Source organism: Amblyomma americanum, chromosome 3 (genome assembly GCF_052857255.1).
Source record: "Amblyomma americanum isolate KBUSLIRL-KWMA chromosome 3, ASM5285725v1, whole genome shotgun sequence".
Classification (NCBI taxonomy): Eukaryota; Metazoa; Arthropoda; class Arachnida; order Ixodida; family Ixodidae; genus Amblyomma; species Amblyomma americanum.
This window is the reverse complement of record NC_135499.1, coordinates 150880776-150903158: the sequence shown is the minus strand read 5'-3', so window position 1 is coordinate 150903158 and position 22383 is coordinate 150880776. Positions and strand designations below refer to the sequence as shown.

Here is a 22383-nt window from a genome sequence, read left to right as displayed (position 1 = left end):
AAAAGAGCAGTCGACTCAGCTTGAGGAATCTTGAACGCGGAACCATGTGTCCTGAGGGCATTTGAAACAAACTGATTAATGACGTCGAGAGCGAGCTTTACATTTTGCCGCTCCATTGAGGTTGGATTCACGGCTTTTGCGTTCAGTCTGTAAGCAGCCTTCACAAGCGACGTCTTCTCTGAAGAATAAAGCTGCCGCACAGCTGCGAAAGAAGCAGCTTTCATACGAGGAGGCCCTTCGGGCATTGCTCCACTCAAGTCCATTTCAGGGAAATAGAGGCATGTTCCAGGGTTTTTCTGGTTAATCCAATTGTTCCTAATGCACTTCAAGAGATGCACAGGATCGACCACGTAGAAAAGAGGGCGAGCGTTATCGGCTGGATGGGGATAGACAATGCTCACCTGAGGACTTGTAGCAAATAACGACATCATCTTGCGGTTCAGAGCATTGTTGTCCGTTATCACAGCGATAATTTTGAGCCCCATTTTCTCAACATTAATGATTATGTTCTTAGCATGCTCGTGCAAAATTTCTGCGCTCAGTTTGCTCACAGGTAATATGTGAATGACGTCCTTGTTTGCAGAAAGGAGTGATTGTACCATGAACACATGGGCTGTTGTTGCTGGTTCCGTTGAATGAACCGACGATCCTACTATTGTGCCCCCTTTGTAGTCGAAGTATGGTTTTATGTGGATCTCATCGATCATCAGGGTCACTGTCTTCTCGTGGTCTTTCATTGATTTGACTCGTTCTCGGATGTAGGAGAGACAGTGCGGTTGATTTTGCTCCACAAGAGGGTCAGCTTTGTAATTTGAGCAAACACGGCGCAGTGTGGAAGGATGGGGCAGAATGATTCTTGATGCAGCTCTTGTGAAGTGATATGCGTGAGGAGAAATTGAATTCAAAATACTGGCGAATACCAGCAGCTCTGCGCTATACACATGCTGTTTCGCGAGGAGAAGCTCTATCTGCTCAACCAGAAATTTCAGCAAAGAAGACTGTTCTTTCGTCGTATCACTGTCCTCAATGAGGTCTGCAAGCAGTGAACCGACAAACTGCAACACTTTAGTATGTTTCGACTCTTTCGTCACCTCAGGTATATTATGCAAGCCTATCTCGAGTTCTTCTAGCAGCAAGGACAGGCTGGAGGTGTCGCATACTTGAGCTGGCAGAATCCTGCCTGAAGGAAGCGACAGAAGCTTCACTCCATTCAAGAAAACAGAAAGTGACAGATCAGGGAGAACTACCAAGGCGCATTTCACATTAGGTGAAGGATCATTCTCGATGAGAAGGAACCTAACGCACTGCTCATCGACAGAAACGGTCCAGAATTTCGTGTTGCAGATTCCAGGCAACTTAGATTTGAACTCCTCGTAAGATGAAACTTTGTTTCTTTTCTGTTCAAGCTCATTAGACTGAAGTGACTTCCTCATAGCCTCCTGCAAAGCAGCGTTTTCCCTTCTTGCTTTTTTCGTCTCTGGCGATTCACTCCGTCCAGGCGTTGAGGACAAGTATTTTGGGCAGTTTGGAAAAACAGAAGGCGCAGCATCAATCTTCAACTGTAGCCTGTCACGCTTCACCTCTATTATTTTCCCTGTCAGTTCATCTTGGTGTGACAACGTCGTAATGAAGTCGCCTGCGTGGAAGTGCAGTTCACACACCTGCACGAGAAAATGAAGCAAGGCCATTCGCCATGACTCTCCATTGCCTAAAACACTAAGTAAAAAGAGTCTGAATAGTGAACAGCTTTTACATATTTACACAGCTTTTACACAAGCCTTATGCACATCCACAGAACTAAATGCTTCCTGGACAATTCATACATAAGTGTAAGAAGTGATATCATTGCCTACAAAGACAGCATGCCTTTCCGGGAGCGACAGCTCACAACTAAGATAATTACCAGCGCCTATTAAGCAATATTTCAGAGTCTTACCCTCGAATGCTCTGTAGGTGTGAAATCCTTCCGTGGAATGGCTCGCAACCAGGCTTTTCTTCGTACTTCGTCTCTTGGGAAGCAATAAACACGTACTTTGGGACCATTCTGGTAGTTCCCGCGGCACCCGGGAACACAGCACCGGCCCATGTTTCACGAAGTTGCACTCGCTACACGGCAGGCAATCAGTTTCCCATTCGTGCGCTAGCACAGGTACGCACGCCACACAAGAAACGGCCACACGAAACAGACACAGCCGTGCGAGGAGCGAACGGAAATGCACCCAACGCCAGGCTGAAAGACTCAAGCAGCAGCTAGACGCTCACTGCAAGACTGCGTTCGTGTCTGTGCTTGCCCGGGCAAGCGCGAGCACATCGAGGGAGACAACCGAGCGGAGCGGAGCCGCGCTTGGTGAGCAGCCTGACCGGACACTTGGCGTGACGTAGCGCGTGTGGAAAGGAGGGCCTGGAGAGGCCTGAAGAAAGTATTTAGAGGGTGTTGCCTCACGTATCTCGATGGACACCCGAACCGCGCCGTATGGGAAGACCAGTGGTTGAGGAGCTCGCTGAGCCGGAGTACCCGGGTTCGAATCCGACCGCGGAGACACACTGCAGCACACGGGCGCCTTTTTGCGTTTCGCCTCCATCGAAACTCTGCCGCTGAGGTCGGGTTCGATCGAACCCGCGTATTCCGGCTCAGTAGCCGAGCGCCCTAACCACTGAGCCACCGCGCAATTTGACCGAATTAGCAGTATTTTTTGGACATTTTCAGAACGCTGTGATGAATCACGTTGCCTTCACGATGTAACCATGCTGTCGTATGCCGTGCCTACTGGTGACGCGCTCCGCTAAACTACCACGTGACCTATCCTATAAAACAGAACTCGGTCGCTTGTGCTCGCGTGCACTTTCGATCCTTCGATACATCACTCGGGGAACAAATTTTGCCGCGATGCTGCGCGTTACCGAAACTCTCATCAGAGTTCTCAACTGAAGCGAATCACTTCGATTTTCCTTATCCGAAAGGTGATTCAAGGAAAAGCAGTCCATTTTAACGCGAGAGCGTTACGGAGTTCGTGAGGCTAAAAAGTTGCCAGCGTCGTCGTCGCCTGAGTCCAAGGCTGCCGCGGCTCCGTCGCGTCGTTAGTGCCTGAAAAATCCCAGGAGCGCCAACGGCGGAGGACCTATTTCTCGAGGACGCCACCGGGAGCGCTGTGAGCGAGTGTGATGTCGTCCCTGAGGAAGTGGAGTCGAAAGTTCCCATTTCGCACGGAGGCCTCTAGGAGCAGTGCGGAGTGATGCCGTCATGCGGGTGGTACGAAGAGCGGGCGCTACCACGTTTCACTCTTGAGGCGGAGCTTAAGCGTCTCCCAAGTTTTTATATTAGGTTCCTATCGCAGACTGGGATTCGTCATCGTCACTCATGGCATTTCGACGTTAGAAAGCAAAAGAATGGCTTGCCGCCAGACTGAGGATCCTGTCCCTAGTTTACACGCTCTCGCTCGGCACCAATAGATCGTCATGAACAACACACTGAACCTCACAACCTCACGCCACCATTTGCCGGCACTAACATTTTCAAGAAATAGGTTTTCCCACGCACTGTCGATAGCCCCGTGGAATGCACTTCCAGCTGATGTCTTTCCCGAAGTTGACGTGGCCGCCTTTCAAGGACGTGTACTGTATATGCCCTCCCTTGAATTTGTTTTGTTCTTTTTTGCTGTCCCGTGTGTTTTAGGCACGTTTTTTTAACGAATTGCTGCCTGCTCGTGATTGGAGTGCACTGCATTTCTTTTGTCCTATATTGCGCTCCTGCTTGGTCTTCAATTACTGCAGTACGTTTTAAATACATCAATAAAATAGATTACTCAACAATTTCAGCAGCTTCTTGCCATTGATGGTTCTCCTTATCTGCCTCAAAAGTAGAGCTTTCTTAAAGGATGGAGTGAAAGAAGAAAGGAAGGAAGAGGTGCCGTAGTGGAGGGCTCCGGAATAATTTCGACCACGTAGGGATCTTTAACGTGCACCGACATCGCACAGCACACGGGCGCCTTGGCGCTTCGCCTCCATCGAAACGCTGCCGGGTTCGAACCCCACAGCGGCGGCAGCGTTTCGATGGAGGCGAAACGTAAAGGCGCCCGTGTGCTGTGCGATGCCAGTGCACGTTAAAGATCCCCACGTGGTCGAAATTATTCCGGAGCTCTCCACTACGGCACCTCTTCTTTCACTCCCTCCTTTATCCCTTCCCTTTCGGCGCAGTTCAGGTGTCCGCCGATATGTGAGACAGATAGTGCGTCATTTCCTTTGCCCAAAAAAACAATTTTCAAACACCATCCTAGGCTCCTCCACCACGGCGGAGTTGATGGGGATCCGGCTCGGGCTGGACCTGCTGCTCACCCTCGGCCCTCCGCCGCCCAGGAGTGCTCTGCTGTGCGACTCCCGCGCCGCCCTCAGCCGCCTGCAATCTAACGGCCGCGGTACCCCACTAGTGCGGGAAATTCACTCGCGCATCGAGCGCCTCGCGCAGAGAGGTTGTGCCGTGCGTGCACAGTGGGTGCCCGGTCACTGCGGCATCGCCGGCAACCAAGAAGCTGACGACCTCGCGACCGCTGCACACCAACTACCTGCCAGCGATCTGCCCCTTGCGCTGGGGGACGTGCGTGCGGCCATCCACGACCATCTCCGAAAGCAGCACCCCGACCCACGCATCGCGGGAGGTGAGCGCATCGACAGTGTCACCGGTTGTCGCGCACTTACACGGTCACAACGTGCAATGATCCTCCGCGCGCGCATTGGCTGCGTGTGGCCCCGGGGGACGACGGGTGCGTCACGGAATCGCGATGAGTGATGTGTGTGACGGATGCGGTGCAGTGGAAACACTAGAACACCTGCTCCTTCACTGTGCCGCGTTCGCCGATGCTCGTCGCGATATGCTCGCGCCCTATAGGGCGCAGGGCATACTACCAGACTCCATCAAGACGCTATTGTGGCCGCAGGGCAGTGCGCGCACTCGTGAGCGAACTTTGGTGAGCCTCTGTGCATTCCTCGAACACACGGGCTTGACGTCCCGTCTGTTCTCCGTCAGGTAGTTACACGCAGTGACCGAACGCTCCGCGAGTTCTACCTTGAACGATTAATAACTGGACGCCCCACTCCAGTTGTAGCCAACAGAGTGCATGCTGTGCGCGTGTGTGATATAATTCCTCTAAAATTAAATAATCACGCGCACAACCTGGACCCATTTCTTCTTGTGTAAATAGTTTGTACATATTACTTCTCCCCCTATACTCTCTTCCTGTCTCCTCACCTCCTTCACTTCATTTCTCCACTCTGCCTGCTATCCTTTATTTCCGCTGCCCCAGCTCAGGTGCTTCAGTATCGATGGCAGATGCCGGGGCTAGCAAAAATCTTTTCCTTCCTTTTTACTATTATTTTACTAAAACCACTACAACCACAGAGAAATTCTATTGAAATACGCAGTTCCCCTGACAACGTATAGTCCACACGGCGTTACATCAACGAATGTCACAAAGTAACACATCAACACATACAGCAATAATCGGCAAGTAGTACACGAACCTAGCCAGTCGGATGCCTGTGGCGCTATATGCATGCAGATTCCATTTACGGTTGGCACGGAGGCGTAAGAAAGCCTGCTAACTTTCGGAGCAGCCATCAAAAATTTGACGAAGAATATTGAGGTTGCGGGCTCGTTTTGAAGCCCAAGTGTATTAGCATTTTCTTAGCACGTTCACTATCTCCCGAGTTCCTCGCTTTTGCCGCGACTCCGCAGAAAGTGCGAAGTCATCACGACCGCGCGTCAAAAATGGGGTGCAAGGAAGGTAGCGTTGCACGGCCACGTAATGATGCAGGTCCTGGGCACATTATGAGTTCGCGCCACATTATGGACCCGCTGACCGTGAGAAGCAGCCTGCGGAACCGAACACAATGGCCTCGGGGTCAAATGCTCACCGAGAGGCGTCTATAGGTCCGCTCTCGAGGTCGTCACAAACCTCCCCCGTTCCTAAAGGAGAGCATTACTTAATGCGCACGACTAAATTGCGAGACATTAATGGGGGAAAACAAAAAAAAAAGGGGGTCAAGGCTGTGGAGTGTTGTCACTCCACTGCGATGCGAGGTGTCTATCTTCGACATCCGGAGTAGTTTAGAAACGTTGCTGAATTTCCAGCTAGCTGTAACTTGTGCACCGAACAATCTAGTCGAATTGTCTGTGAAATTATTTTGTGCATCAGTGCGGAATTATATTTTCCTTCGCAATGTAAGCAGAATTTGCCGGGGGACGGCTTCTGGATGCATCAAACTCATTCTGTTGTTCCCGCAGAAATACGCATTTTGAACAATGCAGTTCAACCAACACGCGTCTTGTCAGGTGTCGCCTGGGCTAGGTCAGCGTAAGAACAATGTGGCAATTGTGGAGGGTGGTCACGCCTTGTCAGTCACTGCGCAGGATGGCAATGCCTGCCAACTTTCCAGAACACAGAATTTCTGCGTAAACATCACAGCGTAACTCCCAAGGTGACAGCCTTTGCCTTTCTTGTTAAAAGAAAAAGAATGATGAGGTTGTGTCAGTCAACCTTCTGTCGTTTTGACGGATAAGGAAATCGTCTTGTTTGAGCTCGGACAGCCGGTCTAAGGACACGTGTTTACGGACCTTAAGCTCATCACAGGACACGCGTTGGTGGTCCACAAGAATTACTTCACAGGTTTCCTTTAAGGCGCTATAAAAAGCTGATCTTTCTTCGGGATACTTTACAAGGAAACCCAAGCCACGCAAGTCAACTTTGGATTGAGTAAGAAGCACCGAATGAGTAGTTTCCTATCGTGTATCCACTCGCGCCATCAACGTTCATATATACGGCACAACACAGACCACGACTGCTACAGCACACAGGAAACTGTCCACAATCACTTTCGGGCCTCCGGGCGTAAAAACAGAGCGCCAAACTGAAGCGGCACTAAGACATGCAACAAAAGTGGACGGTCGCCAAAGGCAGTTCTGCAAAGCAGGGTTGGCCAAGCGACGGCACACTGCCGTCTGCGGAATGTCGTCTGTAATGGATCGCGCTCCCAAGCGAACGTCTTCCAAAGGATCACCGCACCGCCTTTCGAACCGACAGACCCGGCCGTAGCCGCGTTTCTGAAGACCCAGCAGCGTCAAAAAATTACACTGGCACGGTCCGAAGCTCCAAACCGGGGGCAGACAACAGACACTTCGCTCGACTTCCCGAGCGCATTCCTAAACCAGCCGCTGCGTTTCAAGCGCGACCCGACGCATTCCGTCGAGCGAGCGGACGGAAAAGGTCCCTGACTGCCGCTGCTATATTTTACAACCGCTGTCGCTGTTTTCGTTTCTGTCAGCTTCTTCGGGGCGCCAGTAACAGCAACAATACGACCTGCGAACGGGACGCGCGCGTCGAATAGGAACAGCAAGAAGAAACGAACCGGGCCGCGACAAGAATTCTCTGGCGCGCAAACCACGCGGTTATCGGGTTACGCTCGCTGTGAAAAAAGCAGGAAAGAAACACGGCAAAGCAAGAGCGCCAACAGGGGCAGGTAAGTACAAGAACGAGACTCGTCGGCGCATTCTTTTTTTTCTCTTCTTTCTTTCTTGGTCGTCTGCCTCCGTCCCCACTTATTTTAGACTCGCGCCGCATCGCGAGACCACGCGGCCTCGCTTCGCCTGTCCCTCAAAAATGAGCCGTCGTTCGACGGCCGGTCGTTATCAGTCCGAAACGAACCCGACGCATTCTTGCCAGCAGACGGCTCAAGGCGAAAAGGCCCAAAAGCGAGGCGCCGAAAGGAAAAAAAAAACGGCAACGCCGTTAACCTGTGTGCCCCCTGCCTGCGCTGCAGCAGGCCAGCGTCCTCCCCAACATCATGACAAGACGCCAAGCAAGGCAGAGTCTCTGCGAGCGAAGGAACGAGCCCTAGCCGCTCTCGCGGTGGTGGGGGGACAACACAGCGGCGCTCTCGCACGAGCGTATTGATCTACTTTCGAAAACTTTTTTTTTCTTTGCTGCTCTCCAAACGGCGCCTCGGCCCAACCCGCAGCGCGATGTGGGAACCATGCGGGCACGGCAACGCGAGAAAAAGCCCCGGGTTCCGTGGTCCCCTACGCGGCATGAAGTCCCCACAAAAGCGGTCGGTCGAGTGGGGGAAAACGCCCAGCCCGAGATTCGAACGAACAAGAAATAACAAAACGGCGCGCGCACAATTTTTAGGCACGGCGACGCAACCGCGCCGTGTCGCGTACCCATATTCGCGTCGACTTCGGGGAGTGTTCCCTCCCGTACCGAGCTGAGCGAGACGTTTCGTCCGGTCGTGAGCGGTCTTCCGAACTGCCGCTGGCCTCCCGACCACGCCAGTTCGCCCCGACCCACTTATAATCGAGCAGGCCGGGTGCGGACGAACGAAACTGAAACACCACTCGTTGAACACTCCGCAATTGCACGACGGACCTGGCAGCCCGCGGCCGTTTCATTCGATCACGTTGACCCGCTTGGACGGCAGCTGCTGCGGCGCATCGCGTCGCGTACGGGCACGACGCGGATCGCCTCGCGTCCCGACGGTTTTTTCCGAAGGGTGAAGCTGGCGACCGGCTGCTGCCAGAGAAACCTAAGACAGGGCAGCGTGTTGTCACGTATCATCGTCGAGGCACAAACCGAAATTGACGGTCCCCTATTGATCGCGCCTGTCCTCCGCACGATGTGTCAGCCAGCCCAACGGAGGAGCGCTGTTCCCGTTTCGTTCGTCGTCGACGAGGCTTACCTTTGGTGCAGGGCGCTCGGTGGGCCGCATGGCTGGTATGCGTAATCCCAGGTTGGTCCTTCATAGCGAGTGCGGCGATGATCCGCAGTTCCCGGGGGCCACCAAACCTAAAGGTCAACAAATCTACAAACTGCAGTAACCCGATCGCACGGATCCGCCATGTTTACCCTAGCACCACTGGAGGCGAGAGTAGTCGAAGGAGTGAAAGAAAAGCTGGCCGGCTTAAAGAAAAAAGAAACGAAGTGCCGCACTTTCTTTTTGCTTCGCCTCTTTCCTTCCGCCCTTCGCAGCGCTGAGAAACACGGGGAGGAGGGCAAGTCAAAGGACGAGCAGGATCTCCACAGCATGCGGCGGTGGCGCCGCGTCGCGACAGTCTTTGCAAGCCCACGGTAGGGTGACCCACGGCGCAGCGCGGCAAAAGCGTTTATGCAGCCGGCCCGCTGACGCGGTAGAGAACGAAGGGCAAGTGTGTGCGCAAGTGGAGACAGCGGACGCACTGCGCGATCTGCATACTCCACGTCGTACGACTGTACGACCCGCAGCACCGATGGTTCTTCTATGACCCACAGTTCAGGGGTGCACTGGTGTCTGTGTAGTGACTGTGCACTTGAGTTGTTTTTTTTTTTATTATACCTTGACGTCACAACGCTCGAGCGGCTTCTCAGTTCTCACCCGCTCCCGGGCCCTTACCCTACCCAACGATCATTTTCTACCTGTCATCCCTCCAACATCTATGCGAACTAACCAACCATTATCAGGTGAAAATTTATTAAATGGGATTCTGCTGGTTTCATCTAGTCCAAGAAGGAAGCCTTCTGGTTTGCTGCTGGTTGAAACGGTCCCTGTAGGGCGCCAACTGATTTTTTTGCTTGGATCTACTGGTCCCAGAATGAAGCCTAGGCTTCTGGTTTTGAGCTGGGGTATACTGGTCCCAGAAGGAAGCCTTCTGGTTTGCTGCTGGTTGAAATTTTTTCCACTATACGAGCCTCTTTTAATCCCTATAGCTGCTGATAGCTTTGGTTCTGAAGTGGGACCTACTGGTTCCTACTGTGAACTTTTTGTTGTTAGATTGACAACTTTTTCTGTTGTTTATGTTTTAATGGTGTTCTTCAAGTAACTAGAGTTCCCACCTAAATCTCTTCAGTTTTTCTGCTATAAATTGCAAAAATAGTGCTGAAATTTAATGAGAAAACTACGTTTATGAACTGTTCCCCACTAACACCTGTGGGATATATGCCCTTAATGATGAATATATAAGCATGAGCTCATAGTAACAGCTTCAATTAACGTGAGTGTATGGAAGTTTCTCATAAGTCATATTTATATGTGTATTGCAGTGTACACCCAGAGCTTTTTTAGTCCAGGTAGCCGGGCAGAATTTTCTGTACCCACACAACCAAGTGGATATGACATGGTATCACATGGTCTGTGGCGACGACGAACCAACACAAGCCGTTATCTCAGCGATTTGACCAGTGACACCATCTCGTTTGTCGACCGTGGAGATTCGGCAAAGGAGGAGGTGTTTTGCGGGAGGTTTGAAGACGCTTCATCATGAAAGATTTGAAAATTAGTGGAGTTTTGAGCAGACTTAGTTTTTTTGCAGTCAACAATAAAGCAATCGAAAAATCGTCTTTTAAAAACTACCCACCCACCCTTTACCGAAGCCACTGATCTCCACTGCAGACAAACAAGATGGCGCCACCAGTGCATTCGTTGAGATAATGGCCTGTTTGTTTCGTGTGTGGCGGTCCTGAAGGAGGGCGGAGCTTCACTGCCTTAGAAACTCTATGGTCACTGCAAACTGAATAGGCAGAAGTAAGAACATCCCTCCGTCGTGTTCCGAAGCTTGCCGCTGTTTGCCGCCCTTGCCGCTCTGCATGGGGCGGCCTGTCTCGACCACTGGCTGGATGCCGTACTCCCTCTTTCCGAAGTGGGCGCTAGTGAAGTAACCGGAAAGTGGGTGGCATGTCCCGGAAGTTTGGTGTCTGCTGTGTATTTCAATGAAAAAAGCCGCGTCTTTCGCCCTCACTTTTTCGCGTTGTTTTCGTGTAAAGTCTACTGTAATATCAAAGGAATAAGCAAGCTCAACGCGAGAAGTGTGTACATTGTTTCGGGAACCCTGTAATTTAAGAGAAACCAAAGAAAACATGCACGCAGGTCTCACCCTGCCACGGCAAAGGGGTAGTGCATTAAACACTATGTTCTTAACTGGTTCTTGTCTTCCGAGCGTAATTAGGAGAAGTAGTGGAATGGCGATGAGGCTAGGTCTTCTTAAAAACGAATTTTCGTGTAGCAAAGAAAAGGCGAATGATGGCGCGGAAATCCTGACACTCGAAGAGCCACTCGTAATACTAGCTGCCATAGTTTCAGTTTCGAGTTGGTGGCGGTCGATGTCTCTTCTCATCGATGGCAGGTGACGTTTGTCGCTTTAGGGTGTCATTTACGTTCCAGACGTGCTTTTAACCTAACTCCATAGCACAACCACGTTTCAGCTGTACAGCGCGAGAGAAACGACTGGCTAGAATGACGAATGCTGCAGCGCGCATTACAAGCGCTGTTAAAAGTCAACTGCACCAAGCATCACGAATAAAAGCCCATTCAGGCATACTTTGCTACAGTACGAAACAGTACATGATACACTGTGTTGAAAAACCATACCTTTAGGAGGCGCTAATGTGAACGAGCAGAACGTGCACCGTCGGCACCTCACTAGATAGTAGCCTCACCCTCGCTCCGGTTCGGTCTAAACATAATTCGGTAATATGGTCACTGCAAAGTCGGCTGCCTGGTGAAGGTTTCCACCTATTTTTTCTTAAACTTATCCCCCATCGATGGTATAACTTGGGCTTACAGCACCACAACTAACGTGCATCACAACAAAGGGCAGAATCGGCGACGCTGCATCGGGACGACACAGAGCTGAGCAGACAGGCTCCGTAGTACGTGTTGTGTGTAGCGACGTCCTGCCGTCTGCTAGTGACGCCTCATTGCGGTGCATTGGAACCTTATTTTTGAAACGTCTTTCCCGAAGACTTTGCTGGTGTTCTAATGCAGTTTACGGCGCAACAGGTAGGCCTTGTCGTGGAAAAAAGACGATATGCTAACTAGGAAACGAACACTGAAAGTGAAAAACCGCTGAGGCAGCTGAGGTCCTAGCTGAGGTCTGTCTCGTGCACAGCCAAAGGCTGACTTCCAGGACAAGGTCGCTTACTTCCGGTGGCTTCACTTTCGGGCGCCCGATGCGCCATCCAGCCCCCTAGTGGAGATCGTGCATAAAGTTCCTTAGTAATAATTAGAAACTCTATGAATTAGTGGTCTCGACAGTCATAAAGTTTCTTTCGACAGTAGGAGGGCTTTGTCAGGTGGCGCCCCCATGCAAAGCGGTTAAAGCGACAAGCTTCGGAACAAGAGGAGGGGGGGGGGGGGGTCTTTCTTTTGTCAGGGACCATGCTTTTTAAAGCACATCTTTTGTTACCTTTGTCGAAAGTTTAGTGCCTGAGGTGGGAGGGAGGGGGAGGGAGTGTTTCCTGGCCGCGCCTACAGCTCAGTGAACCTAGCCGTGCCGTGTGGCTCGTTCTGCATTCCCACCGCTCCAAATCTCTTGAAGAGGAACTCTGGTCCTGCGCCTCAACCAATTAATGACTCTTTACGGGGGCGAAGTATTGGCCTGGAATCAAGTTTTTTCTTACTCCTTAACTTTTAGCAGAAATAAGCTGCATTTATCTCCTGCGGTGGCGAAACCGCGTTGCCAGTTGTGCTGCTGGTTGGCAGATGAAGGGTAAAACTCAGGTGAATAAACAAGAGAACAACAACGATGCAATCACGCAGAGAGTCAAGTGGGCTAACTGGGGCATTGGGTTGACGCTTATTACAGAACACTCAGTGAAACCGGCGGGACAATAAAAGATTAAAAGCGCTCTCCGCTCGAGACGGCACGCGAGTGGCTATAGTTACTAAAGTTAACATAAGGTGGCGCCTGCTACCACTTTGCAACGACCGCCAGTACTTCATTGAGTTTTATGTGAAACTCTATGCCATATCCCCATCACCACGCCGGAACTGCCGGAAACGCCGATGTTTCGTTTCGTAGGCGTAGGGTGCGTAGAGTATGCCAGGCGAAAATGCGCCTTGCAAAAAACTTTTGCTGCTCCAAGTGCCATGCTCATGGAATTTTTCTCTGAAGGTGATGGGGGGAAGCCATGTTAAATTTTGCCCGGTTCAGCCGTGCTCGAAGTCGTCGTTTTAGTGCTCTACGTAAGAGCTGTTGTTGAAACCGAAGTGTATTTGCCAATTTTTCAAGTTATACGTGCTCTGTCAATACAATAATGATACGTTATGGGCGTCACATGCGTCAGGAAAGCGGTGCGACTCCACGGAGCGCACGGCTAGTGGCATTGAGGTGAATCCACAGAAGACTTATGGCCAACGACGTGACTGCACGAACTCGTGTGCACGAAGCGAAGTGCCCGTTACTTTCGTTTGCTTTCGACATGAATGCGGATTTTGACAAAAAGCGGCTGCTCGAGCCCAGAACGACCTGCTGGAGCGCGAATCGACGAGGAGCAAACGTGCACGTCGAGAGCGCCCGTACAGACCAGAGCATCAGAACGAGAGTGGCCGAATGAGAAGACCGCGATAACCATATGGTCTTGCCTGAACAGGATTGGGCGGAGTCGCATTTTCAAGTGCTACGAGAACTGTCCGTCGCTGGTGACGGTGCGAGAAAGAAAAATGTACGCAAAACAGTGGTGCGTCCTCTGGTTCGTCGCAATCACCTACGTGATCGGACTGACATTATTCTGGTACGGCTTCTTCGCTATTGTCAAGAAGCCCGCGGGACGCTCCTCCAGCGAGCAAGTGAACTACCCGTATGACTTATGCGGGAAGCCAGACGTCAAGACACCGTCTGAGGCAGCAATATCGGTCGCTGTTAAATCAAAACGCAAGCTGGTGTTCGTACTTATTGACGCTCTGCGGCTTGACTTCGTCACATCGCGTCCGGAATCGCTGCCGTTCGTCTCATCGTTGGTGCAGAGGAACGCGGCGGCACTGTACCACTGTCGGGGCTTCTCGCCCACCGTGACACTGCCGCGCATAAAGACGCTGCTGACGGGCACAGTGCCAGGTTTCGGCGACGTCATGCTCAACCTGAACGCAGCCGCCATCAACGAAGACAACTGGGTCTACCAGGCACGCGCCGCGGGCCGCCGTGTCGTCTTCTACGGCGACGACACCTGGCTGCGGATCTTGCCGGGCCACTTCGAGCGCCATGACGGCACCACATCCTTCTTTGTGTCAGATTACACCGAGGTGGACCAAAACGTGACGCGACACGTGCCAGCCGAGATGGACGCTCGTGACTGGGATGTGCTTGTCCTGCACTATCTGGGACTGGACCATATTGGCCACTCGCATGGCCCATCATCATCACTCGTCGACCGCAAGCTGGCCGAGATGGATGATGTCCTGTCTGTGATACACGGGTCTTTGATTAAGAGGGAGGATGAGAATCATCTAATTGTGGTCACGGGAGACCACGGCATGACTGCTTTGGGCAATCACGGTGGCAGCTCAGAGCTGGAGGTCATGACTCCATTAATCTTGATTCCTACACGTGGGTGGTCCTTCGGCAGCGCACAGATGTCGGCACCAGAAATAGTGTCTCAGGTGGACATCGCTCCGACACTGAGCCTTCTAATAGGTCTTCCTATTCCGAAAGGCAGCTTTGGAATCGCATTGCCGGCTGTCCTTGCTACAGCTAATTACACCATTCTGGAACGGCTTTTTCTTCTACAATACAATCTGCAGCAACTACTTTCAGTCTACCAGGCAGAGTTTGGAAGTGACAACAAGATTTCTGTGCAGGCTAAGGAAAGCTTGTGCACACTTTTGGATGTGATTACAAATAAGGAGGACAACTTAGAGGATGAAGCTGCAGCAAGACAATCATTGCTTTTGAACATTATGTCTGACATCCAGAGCGCTCTTTTGAGTACCAGTACCACTGTTGATATGACCCTTGTAGGCACTGGAGTATCAATTGCGCTCAAAGGAGCGCTGACGTTATTCTTGTTGATGTTGTCCATTGTCCAAGGTTATAGCCATCGTATTCCCCGGTTCCACCAGACCGCCTTTGCCGTAAGTGCAATGCTAGCCTTCTTCGAGTACTCCACATTGTGTGCCTTCTTCCCATCTAGTCAGAGTTGTGGCAATGGTACCTGGTCAGGCTTCCTGTCACTATTGTCTGCCTCAGTCACAGCCCTGACAAGTTCCTTCTTCTTTCGGCCTTTCAGCCGCCTTGAGACTCCAGAGTTTCCACAGCTATTCATTCTTAGCTGCACAATCTTCCATGGCATCAGTTTTGTGTCTTCCAGCTTCATAGAGGAAGAACACCTGACATGGTACTTCATGACAACAAGTGTTGTCTTGATCCTGTGCTTCTACTATTCTCGTCTCAGTGTGCATAGCCCTCTGCTCACTTTCAAGAAGGGATTTTGCATCATGGCTCTTCTCAGGGTGCTTCGCTCGTGGAACAGCACAGGTGACAAGTGGGCACACCTCCCGGACATTGCAGACTGGCTGGGAGAGGATGGCCACCGCCACGTCCTGGCATTTCTCATTCTCACAGGCATCGTGGCAGTGATCTTAACGTCTTCGCAACAAAAGAAGCAGTTCTCTTCGTTCCTCCTCTACCTCGCGTTGCTGGACCTGTGCCTGTACAAAATGAAACTCATATACTATGGCGACGCAGAAGGCGTTGAGAACTTCTACTGGTACCTGCCACTCTTGGTGGCCCTGGGCGTCTTCCAGCAGTACCGATCAGGCAGTGTCTGTGACCTCCTGACGGCCATGATTCAGTCTTGGGTTCTGCTGTGCCTACTCTTGCACATGCCACAGAATGTCCCCATGTTTACATTGGTCATCCTTTTGGAGAAGGTCGTGCACTATTTGCTTGGCGAGCTTCCACTCACTGTAACATACAGGGCACTGCTATACTTCTGGTTTGGCATGTGTTGCCATTTCCATCAAGGCAACTCTAATAAGCTGTCCACAATCAGTGTCTCAGCTGGCTATGTAGGAGTGAGCAGTTATAACCCATTGCTCGTTGGCCTCTTGATGGCCACTCATACCTACAGCAGTCTTGTCTTCTGGCTACTGATGTTCTGGAAGCGGATCACAGAGCCTCAGGCTCTTGATCTTAGGGAAGGTCTCGGCAGGACCAGGCTGCTTGCATGCTGTATGTTCTTGTTGGCAAAGTTTGCCACAACAGCTTGGTATCTGTTGCTGGTGGTGATTCAGAGGTATCATCTCTTTGTCTTAACTGTGTTTAGCCCAAAGCTAGTCTATGAAGCAGCGCATGCCTTAGTGGTGCTGTTTATCACCTTTGTCACAGCCGTGCTGCTGTGTTGAGCAAAGCTCTCACAGTCATGTTCTATGGCTTTATGTTGACGTTCCCATTGTCTGCCAGGTTGTTGTCAGACCTGTGTGTGTCGGGTGGTGACACTAGTCTAGTCAAGCCTTGTCCAATCGAGGACTGACTTTCTTCAAGCGATACTATGCACATGCGTTTATCAAGGAAAAAAAAAAACAAGCTCTTCAAGGTCCCGAAGTAACAATCCATGGTCACAGGCACTCGCCTACTGTTGAATAGAAAAAAAAAACACAAAAAGTAGAATTATGCTCACGAAAGCTGGTCACACCAATTCATACTTTCGTGGTTTAGCATTGTGTGACTTCTTTGTTTCAGCTGCTTTGAACAGTGTTACTGCATTTTGTGACATGAAAACTTCTTGAATATTGTTTGAAATCTGTTTTTCATTGATGTTTGGGTTAATGCTGAATGGCGTTAAATATCCTGAGTAGAAGAAATGTGTATATCCCAAGTATGCAGCTGATGATTAAGAAAGGGAATTCATTATATCACTATTTTGAATAGTGAAATGTTATGACAGTTACACATTAAGCCTATGCAAACCTACTAATAGCAGTCACCGAAAATCTTCTTGCACAATATCTCCTTGTTAGTTATGCTGCCTTACAACCCACTGTGGTGAAATATCTTTAGATGCGAATAAACACTTCTACGAACATCCCGAGTCATGGTGAAACTGTATGCTTATGCCTCGTACAGAAGCTTTTGCAAATGTATGATGCAGGAATCTTTCTCTCAAACTGAACTTGAGCCAAAGCTTGCATAGATTGGCACCTGTGTGCACACCATCGAGTCCACAGCACTGTGTGTTTAGGCACCATCAGCTGCTGCATAAACGCGTTATGTGGCAAATGGGTGGGGGAGGTAGCTTCTTTTCACAGGTGCACCCACAGCTGCTGAATGGCTGTAGGTCAAGGAAGGAAACTGATAATGCTGCATCTTGCTATAAATGTCATGTTGCACCCGTTTCTTAAACCTCTCGTAACAATGTGATAGAAACCATCATGTAGCTAGGATAGTTGTACAAGTGCCCATGAAGAAACTTGAAACTATGACTGTGTACGAGCACAGCTTTATTTTCCGGCTTTAAAATTTGTTGGACCCATGGTGCCTTTCAGTGATGTGTTTTCTCAAAAACAGCAAGACATCAAAATAATCTAAGTGGGTTTTCGAATGATCTGGAAACGAAGCAATACAAAGGATGGCTGGGCACGATGCTTTCTAAATGTATTTTCGATACCCTCAAAAATTATATTTCTGATACCAACTTAAGATACTGAACAAAAATTGATATCCAATACAGATACTCGATACTGTATCATTGATACTTCGATACACTACTGAAATCACCAATAATAATAAAGCTGGTAATACGATTTGCTAAGTTAAATTTCTACATGGTTGCTGGAATTTTTAGTGGATTTGATACAGTACACTGTATTTGAAAGGGTTTGAAACAAATCTGGCTGCTGGGATTTCTCCCATCTCGCAGCTCCACTGTCGGCGCAGCTGATTTCGTTATAACTTTAGCATTGGATTGAAGCTCGTGGGAACCTGCCCTGCGGTCCCCTGTGTTTGCTTTCCCGCAAGGCACCGCGCAGCAGCAGGCTCGTCTCGAGGAGGAACACATCCCTTTGTCAGTTACATTAACTAGCAAGAGAGGGTGCCAGCGTCGCAGCGCGAGCGACTGCTTGCAGCCCGCGCGCGGGAGAGGGCATGAGGCGGTTGGGCTGGGATCGTCGGCGCGAACGGACGTCTCGCTCGCGGCTCCGCTCTTCGCCAGCAGGGCGAGGAAGCGATGGGGAGACTCGCTCCCGTATCTCGTACCATCCGGCCTTCGGAGTATCCCTTGCCCTAGCGTGGGCGAACATTCGCTCGGAACCTTGCTGGTGAGTTGGACGACCTCGATTCATTAGCGTATCTTGTTGCTAGCTGGCGTTATTGTTGCTGTAGCAATAAACGCCTGTTTGTGTCAGCCAGAGTGTCGTTCCTTTGTTCCCTCAGAGCAAGGTCTGCCGTGGCCGGCGTGCATTCGGTAGCATACGCGATCACGAGGTGTGGCCTGGCGGTTTTGAACTGTGCCAGCTATGGTTAAATGGGGGAGAACGTATTCATATCTCCCCAATAAAACCCCACAAGCTATGGTGACGTTGAAACGATCACTTCCAGAAGCAGCTTAGAAAAGTCTGTTTTTAAAGCTAATGTCTTTCATGCGAACCGATCTCGGAGCATTCGACTGCATAATAAACTTGAAACTGTTTGGTACTCTTCGTTTCTTACTGTAGTATTTACCCGTTGCCCCTGCCTTTGCCCTGTGCTAAAAGGTGCAAGCTCCGTTCACGTAGGAAAGCCAAACAATTATTTCCTCAGCACTATGTTTAACAGACATTTGAAGTCGAACATTCTTCGTTAAAGGCTAGAAGGAAAACTGTTAAGATGAAGGACTTAAAAAGTTTATATTGGGCAAAGCATACCTTGCGAAACTTGTTTTTTTTTTACTTCACGGTAGTAACAACATTTCCTCAAACTGTCTGTCCGAAAGATCCTCACGATGTGGCCGCGCTTTAAGCGAAGCAAATGAAAGGTTTCTGCCAGCAGGAGCACATAAGCCCATTGCCGGGAGTGAGTGAGTAAGCGCTTATTGAAGAGAATGGTGGCTGGAGCGCATGTGTTTTATTTTATGAAGGTGGCTTTTAATGCAATAGCGTTAAGAGTCCCATTGAGCGGAGAAACTGTCGTAGTTGGTGTTGCCGTGCGTAGAAAATCGGGATTGGCCACGAGGGTCATGACGTGGCAACCGCATAACCTCGCGCGGGTAATTAAAACACCCCACAACGGTCTTGCCGTACAACATTGATGACGTCACTACAGAATTTGTCATTGGTCTAAAGGGCCACGATGTCATTCCACCACCATTACGTAGTGCCTCTGAAGAAAGAAAAGCAATTGCACTGAAAAGAAAAACAATCAAGCCGGGACTCAAACCGCTGCCCCTTGAGTTATGAGCCGGACACACTGTCGACCACTGTCGACCACTGAAGATCTTTTTTTTCTTTATTGCCTTCAGGGGCATGGGTATAAAGTGCAATAAGTCGGGTGGTTATTTACAAAACTCCACCACTCTTAGCTGGCAGTTAACATTCCAACGTTTTCAGTTCTGTTAGATTTCGAAACAGCAACAGTCTCTGTCCTTCATCACATTATGGATTATTAAAGGTTTGTCCGACATGGATAGAGGAAGGCCTTCCGAGAAATAAAAATAAATTTTTTAGTAGTAAAATAAAGAGGAACCCAGGCCACTGAAGGGACCCATCCCCGAATTTTTATCAACCGATAAGAGCAAAGCATGGCCACATCGACTCAAGGATCCTGAAGGTATAGTTAAGGAACTCAAGTGCATCTCGAGAACTACATCTTGCTGCTCCTCCAAATGAAAGAAATGCGTCAGCTGATGCATTTGAGGCTGCCGGTGCTGATGAACTTATTGAGCCGCGCGTGGAAGAGTGCGTGACCTTTATGATGCATACAAAGTAAGCAATAAGTGTTCTGTAAGCCCTTGAGCACAAAGGCGGAAGTCTTCCATTTCTCTTGGCAACTACCACAACTTGAAATAGCCATAACTGTGAGCCTGTCTCCTTAATTGTCCCTACTCTCGCCGAGTGTGCAGAAGCGCAACATATATGTCATCTGTCTGCCAAACAATGAAGGCAGAAAGACGACTGACTGGGCCAATGGCACTGACATCGTTTCATCCTAATTCTTCTCTTTTCTCAGTTCGCTACAGGCTGAGTGAGCGCCGCTGGCCCAAAGTCTGATTCGGAGCAGCCTCAGAATCTGTGGCACTATTCTATTTCTGAGAATCGAGTATCGTTAAAATACACAATACATAAAAAATGTATTTTCAATACCGAGAAGTACTCTGATACTTTCATTTTGTAAAGCAATACCTAATACTGGTACACAAAATGTATTGAAAGATAGTATCGAAAATACATGCATCTTCGATACTGGCCACACCTGACAAAAAACACATGCTTGAAACGATTTCCAACAGACTGCAGCACTTCACAGTCGCTACTCCTGCACTCTGCGGTCGAAGTTTCTTTTTTTTGGGGGGGGGGGGGGGGCTGTTACAGGGTGGTCAAAAAGAAATACAGAAGGCACCTTATACTGAAAAAAAAAAAAAAAAAAACATACGAAAGGTACATTACAACATGAAGCACAATTCCATTTTTTTTTCTTCAAAATTCTCAGCTGAACTGGTGCCATAAAAAATGTATGTATCCAGATTATTGAATTCAGCAATTATTTTCAGGAAGAATGAGAACTCGAAGAGGTCAACTCTACATGTATATGGCATAATGGTGAAAGGGTGATTAGTACGGGCAGATAATCTGCCTGGGAGGTGAATATACAGAGTAGAGTCGAAATTAAACTTATTTTCAGTGCATAATTTATAAAGGAACTTGAGATGGACTATTTTTCCACGAGTGGCTAGTTCGGTAAGTTAAGCTTGGATGCGTAGAGCTGTCACTGGCCGTGTTTTACACTAAGCAGGAAATCTTAAAGCTAACCTGTGCACTTTCTCAAGTTTATATGGTATCGGCAATGTGGGTTCCATATAAGCTTGCATACTCCAACTTTGGTCGCACTACACTCTTACATACGTGAAGCTTAAAGTACACGTCGCATATTTCAGTTTGCGTTCCTCAGAGCGTGCAAGGGTGGCAGTCAAGGTAAGTATACGCAAGGTTAGTAACGCGGCGTAAGGCACATGCACAGGGCAGCTGTCGTTAATAAAGGAGTGATGAGAAGAATGCGTGCGTGATCCATCCGGGCAGTCCAGGTATGGCAAGGTGCATTTTGTATTCATGAGTTCGGCACGGTGCGCGCCGTGCACGAAACAAACTCATGACCTGTCAGCGTTTAGCCCCGTCGGAGAACTGCAGAGGGTCATTTTGGCCTGGTTGACGTCACCGTGCTGAATGCCAAGGCAGAGTGCCACCGGTGTCAGCACGATGGTGTGTAAAGCATTGGCGAGTAGATTAAACGTCGCGCGGTTTAGTGTGGGCTCGCGCGCCTATTACTGCGTAAGCAGTACGAGTGCCATTAGGCGAAAATGCCGGCATGTGTGTTTGCGTGGCCGCTGAGTGAAGCCACCGGCACCCGCAGTGAGCAGAGAGCGAGAACTGCCCTCCAACGAGAGTTGAAAAGAAAAATCTGCATCGGCGGAGGTGGGTGAAGTGGGGAGACGCGACTCTAGGGATGGAAATGGATCGTTGGACGGATAAGGCTCAACCATAGTCCTTCAATGCTTTGAAGCATTGAAGGACTATCGTTGAACCCTTCAAATCGGGCTCAATTCACAGGCCGGTGTAGCGACAACCCCAAGCAAGCGGAGACTCCGGAGAGGGAAAGCGGCGCAGAAGGCAAGCGCGTGTCATCAGCTGATCCAATGTGGCGCGCCAAGTAAGGCGAAATGTGTATATTGCAACCGATGTAAAAGTATAAAAAGATCATTAGCAATCCATAAGACCAGTAAAGCAAAGTGTAAATGCAGCAAATGTACAGCATGAAATCATCAGCGAGCCATAAAAACCAGCCAAAGTAAAGCACAATTAATTGCTGCAACTTTCAGGCAATGGGAAGTGGCGAAGCATCATTCTAAATGTGCATTCTGCTTAGGCATTTCATCACATCAGACCATCTGAGCATCTATCTATTTTTTATATGTAGCAGTGACACTGCGTTGCCAGTTGAACTCGTGAGTTTTTGATTTTGTGGCATACTCGACCATTCCTGCATAGCAGCCCAGGTTTTCAAATTAACTGAGTCGGTGCAAGCTGCTGGCTGAATTATCAGGTAAAATTCACATTAAAAGTTAGGGGACCACAGAAAATCTATGAATTATGCAGGACTTTGAATTTAAATGAGATTGAATTAACGTTTCATTGCCCTAAATGGACAGCAGTCAAAATCAAGAGGAAGAAATAGGTGTGGGCAGAGCATGCAATGCGAACACAAGATAATTGATGGTCCTTAAGAGTAACGGAATGGATTGCAAGAGAAGGCAAGCATAGCAGGGGGCGGCAGAAAGTTCGGTGGGCGGATGAGATTAAGAAGTTTGCGGGGACAGGGTGGCTCCAGCTGGCACAGGACAGGGTTAATAGGAGAGATATGGGAAGAGTCCTTGCACTGCAGTGGGCGCAGTCAGGCTGATGATG

General features: G+C 49.6%; 2 protein-coding genes across 12 annotated transcripts in view; one reads left to right on the top strand and one right to left on the bottom strand.

Moving 5' to 3' along the window:
- The window catches only part of LOC144125175 (rho GTPase-activating protein 23-like), a 95253-nt gene extending 86338 nt beyond the window's left edge, over positions 1–8915 (bottom strand). For 9 of the 11 annotated variants that reach the window (XM_077658329.1, XM_077658332.1, XM_077658333.1 and 6 more), the window contains exon 1: positions 8725–8903. The gene's annotated coding sequence lies outside the window, so the exon portion shown is untranslated. Of the gene's footprint in view, positions 1–8724 lie in introns of all 11 variants that reach the window. The other 2 variants (XM_077658338.1, XM_077658330.1) reach the window with 2 other exon arrangements.
- Positions 8916–12771: 3856 nt separating this feature from the next.
- Positions 12772–16817, top strand: PIG-G (phosphatidylinositol glycan anchor biosynthesis class G). The gene has a single exon (XM_077658303.1). The coding sequence runs from the start codon at positions 13222–13224 to the stop codon at positions 16135–16137; it is 2916 nt and encodes a 971-aa protein (XP_077514429.1). The 5' UTR covers positions 12772–13221; the 3' UTR covers positions 16138–16817.
- Positions 16818–22383: the final 5566 nt, after the last annotated feature.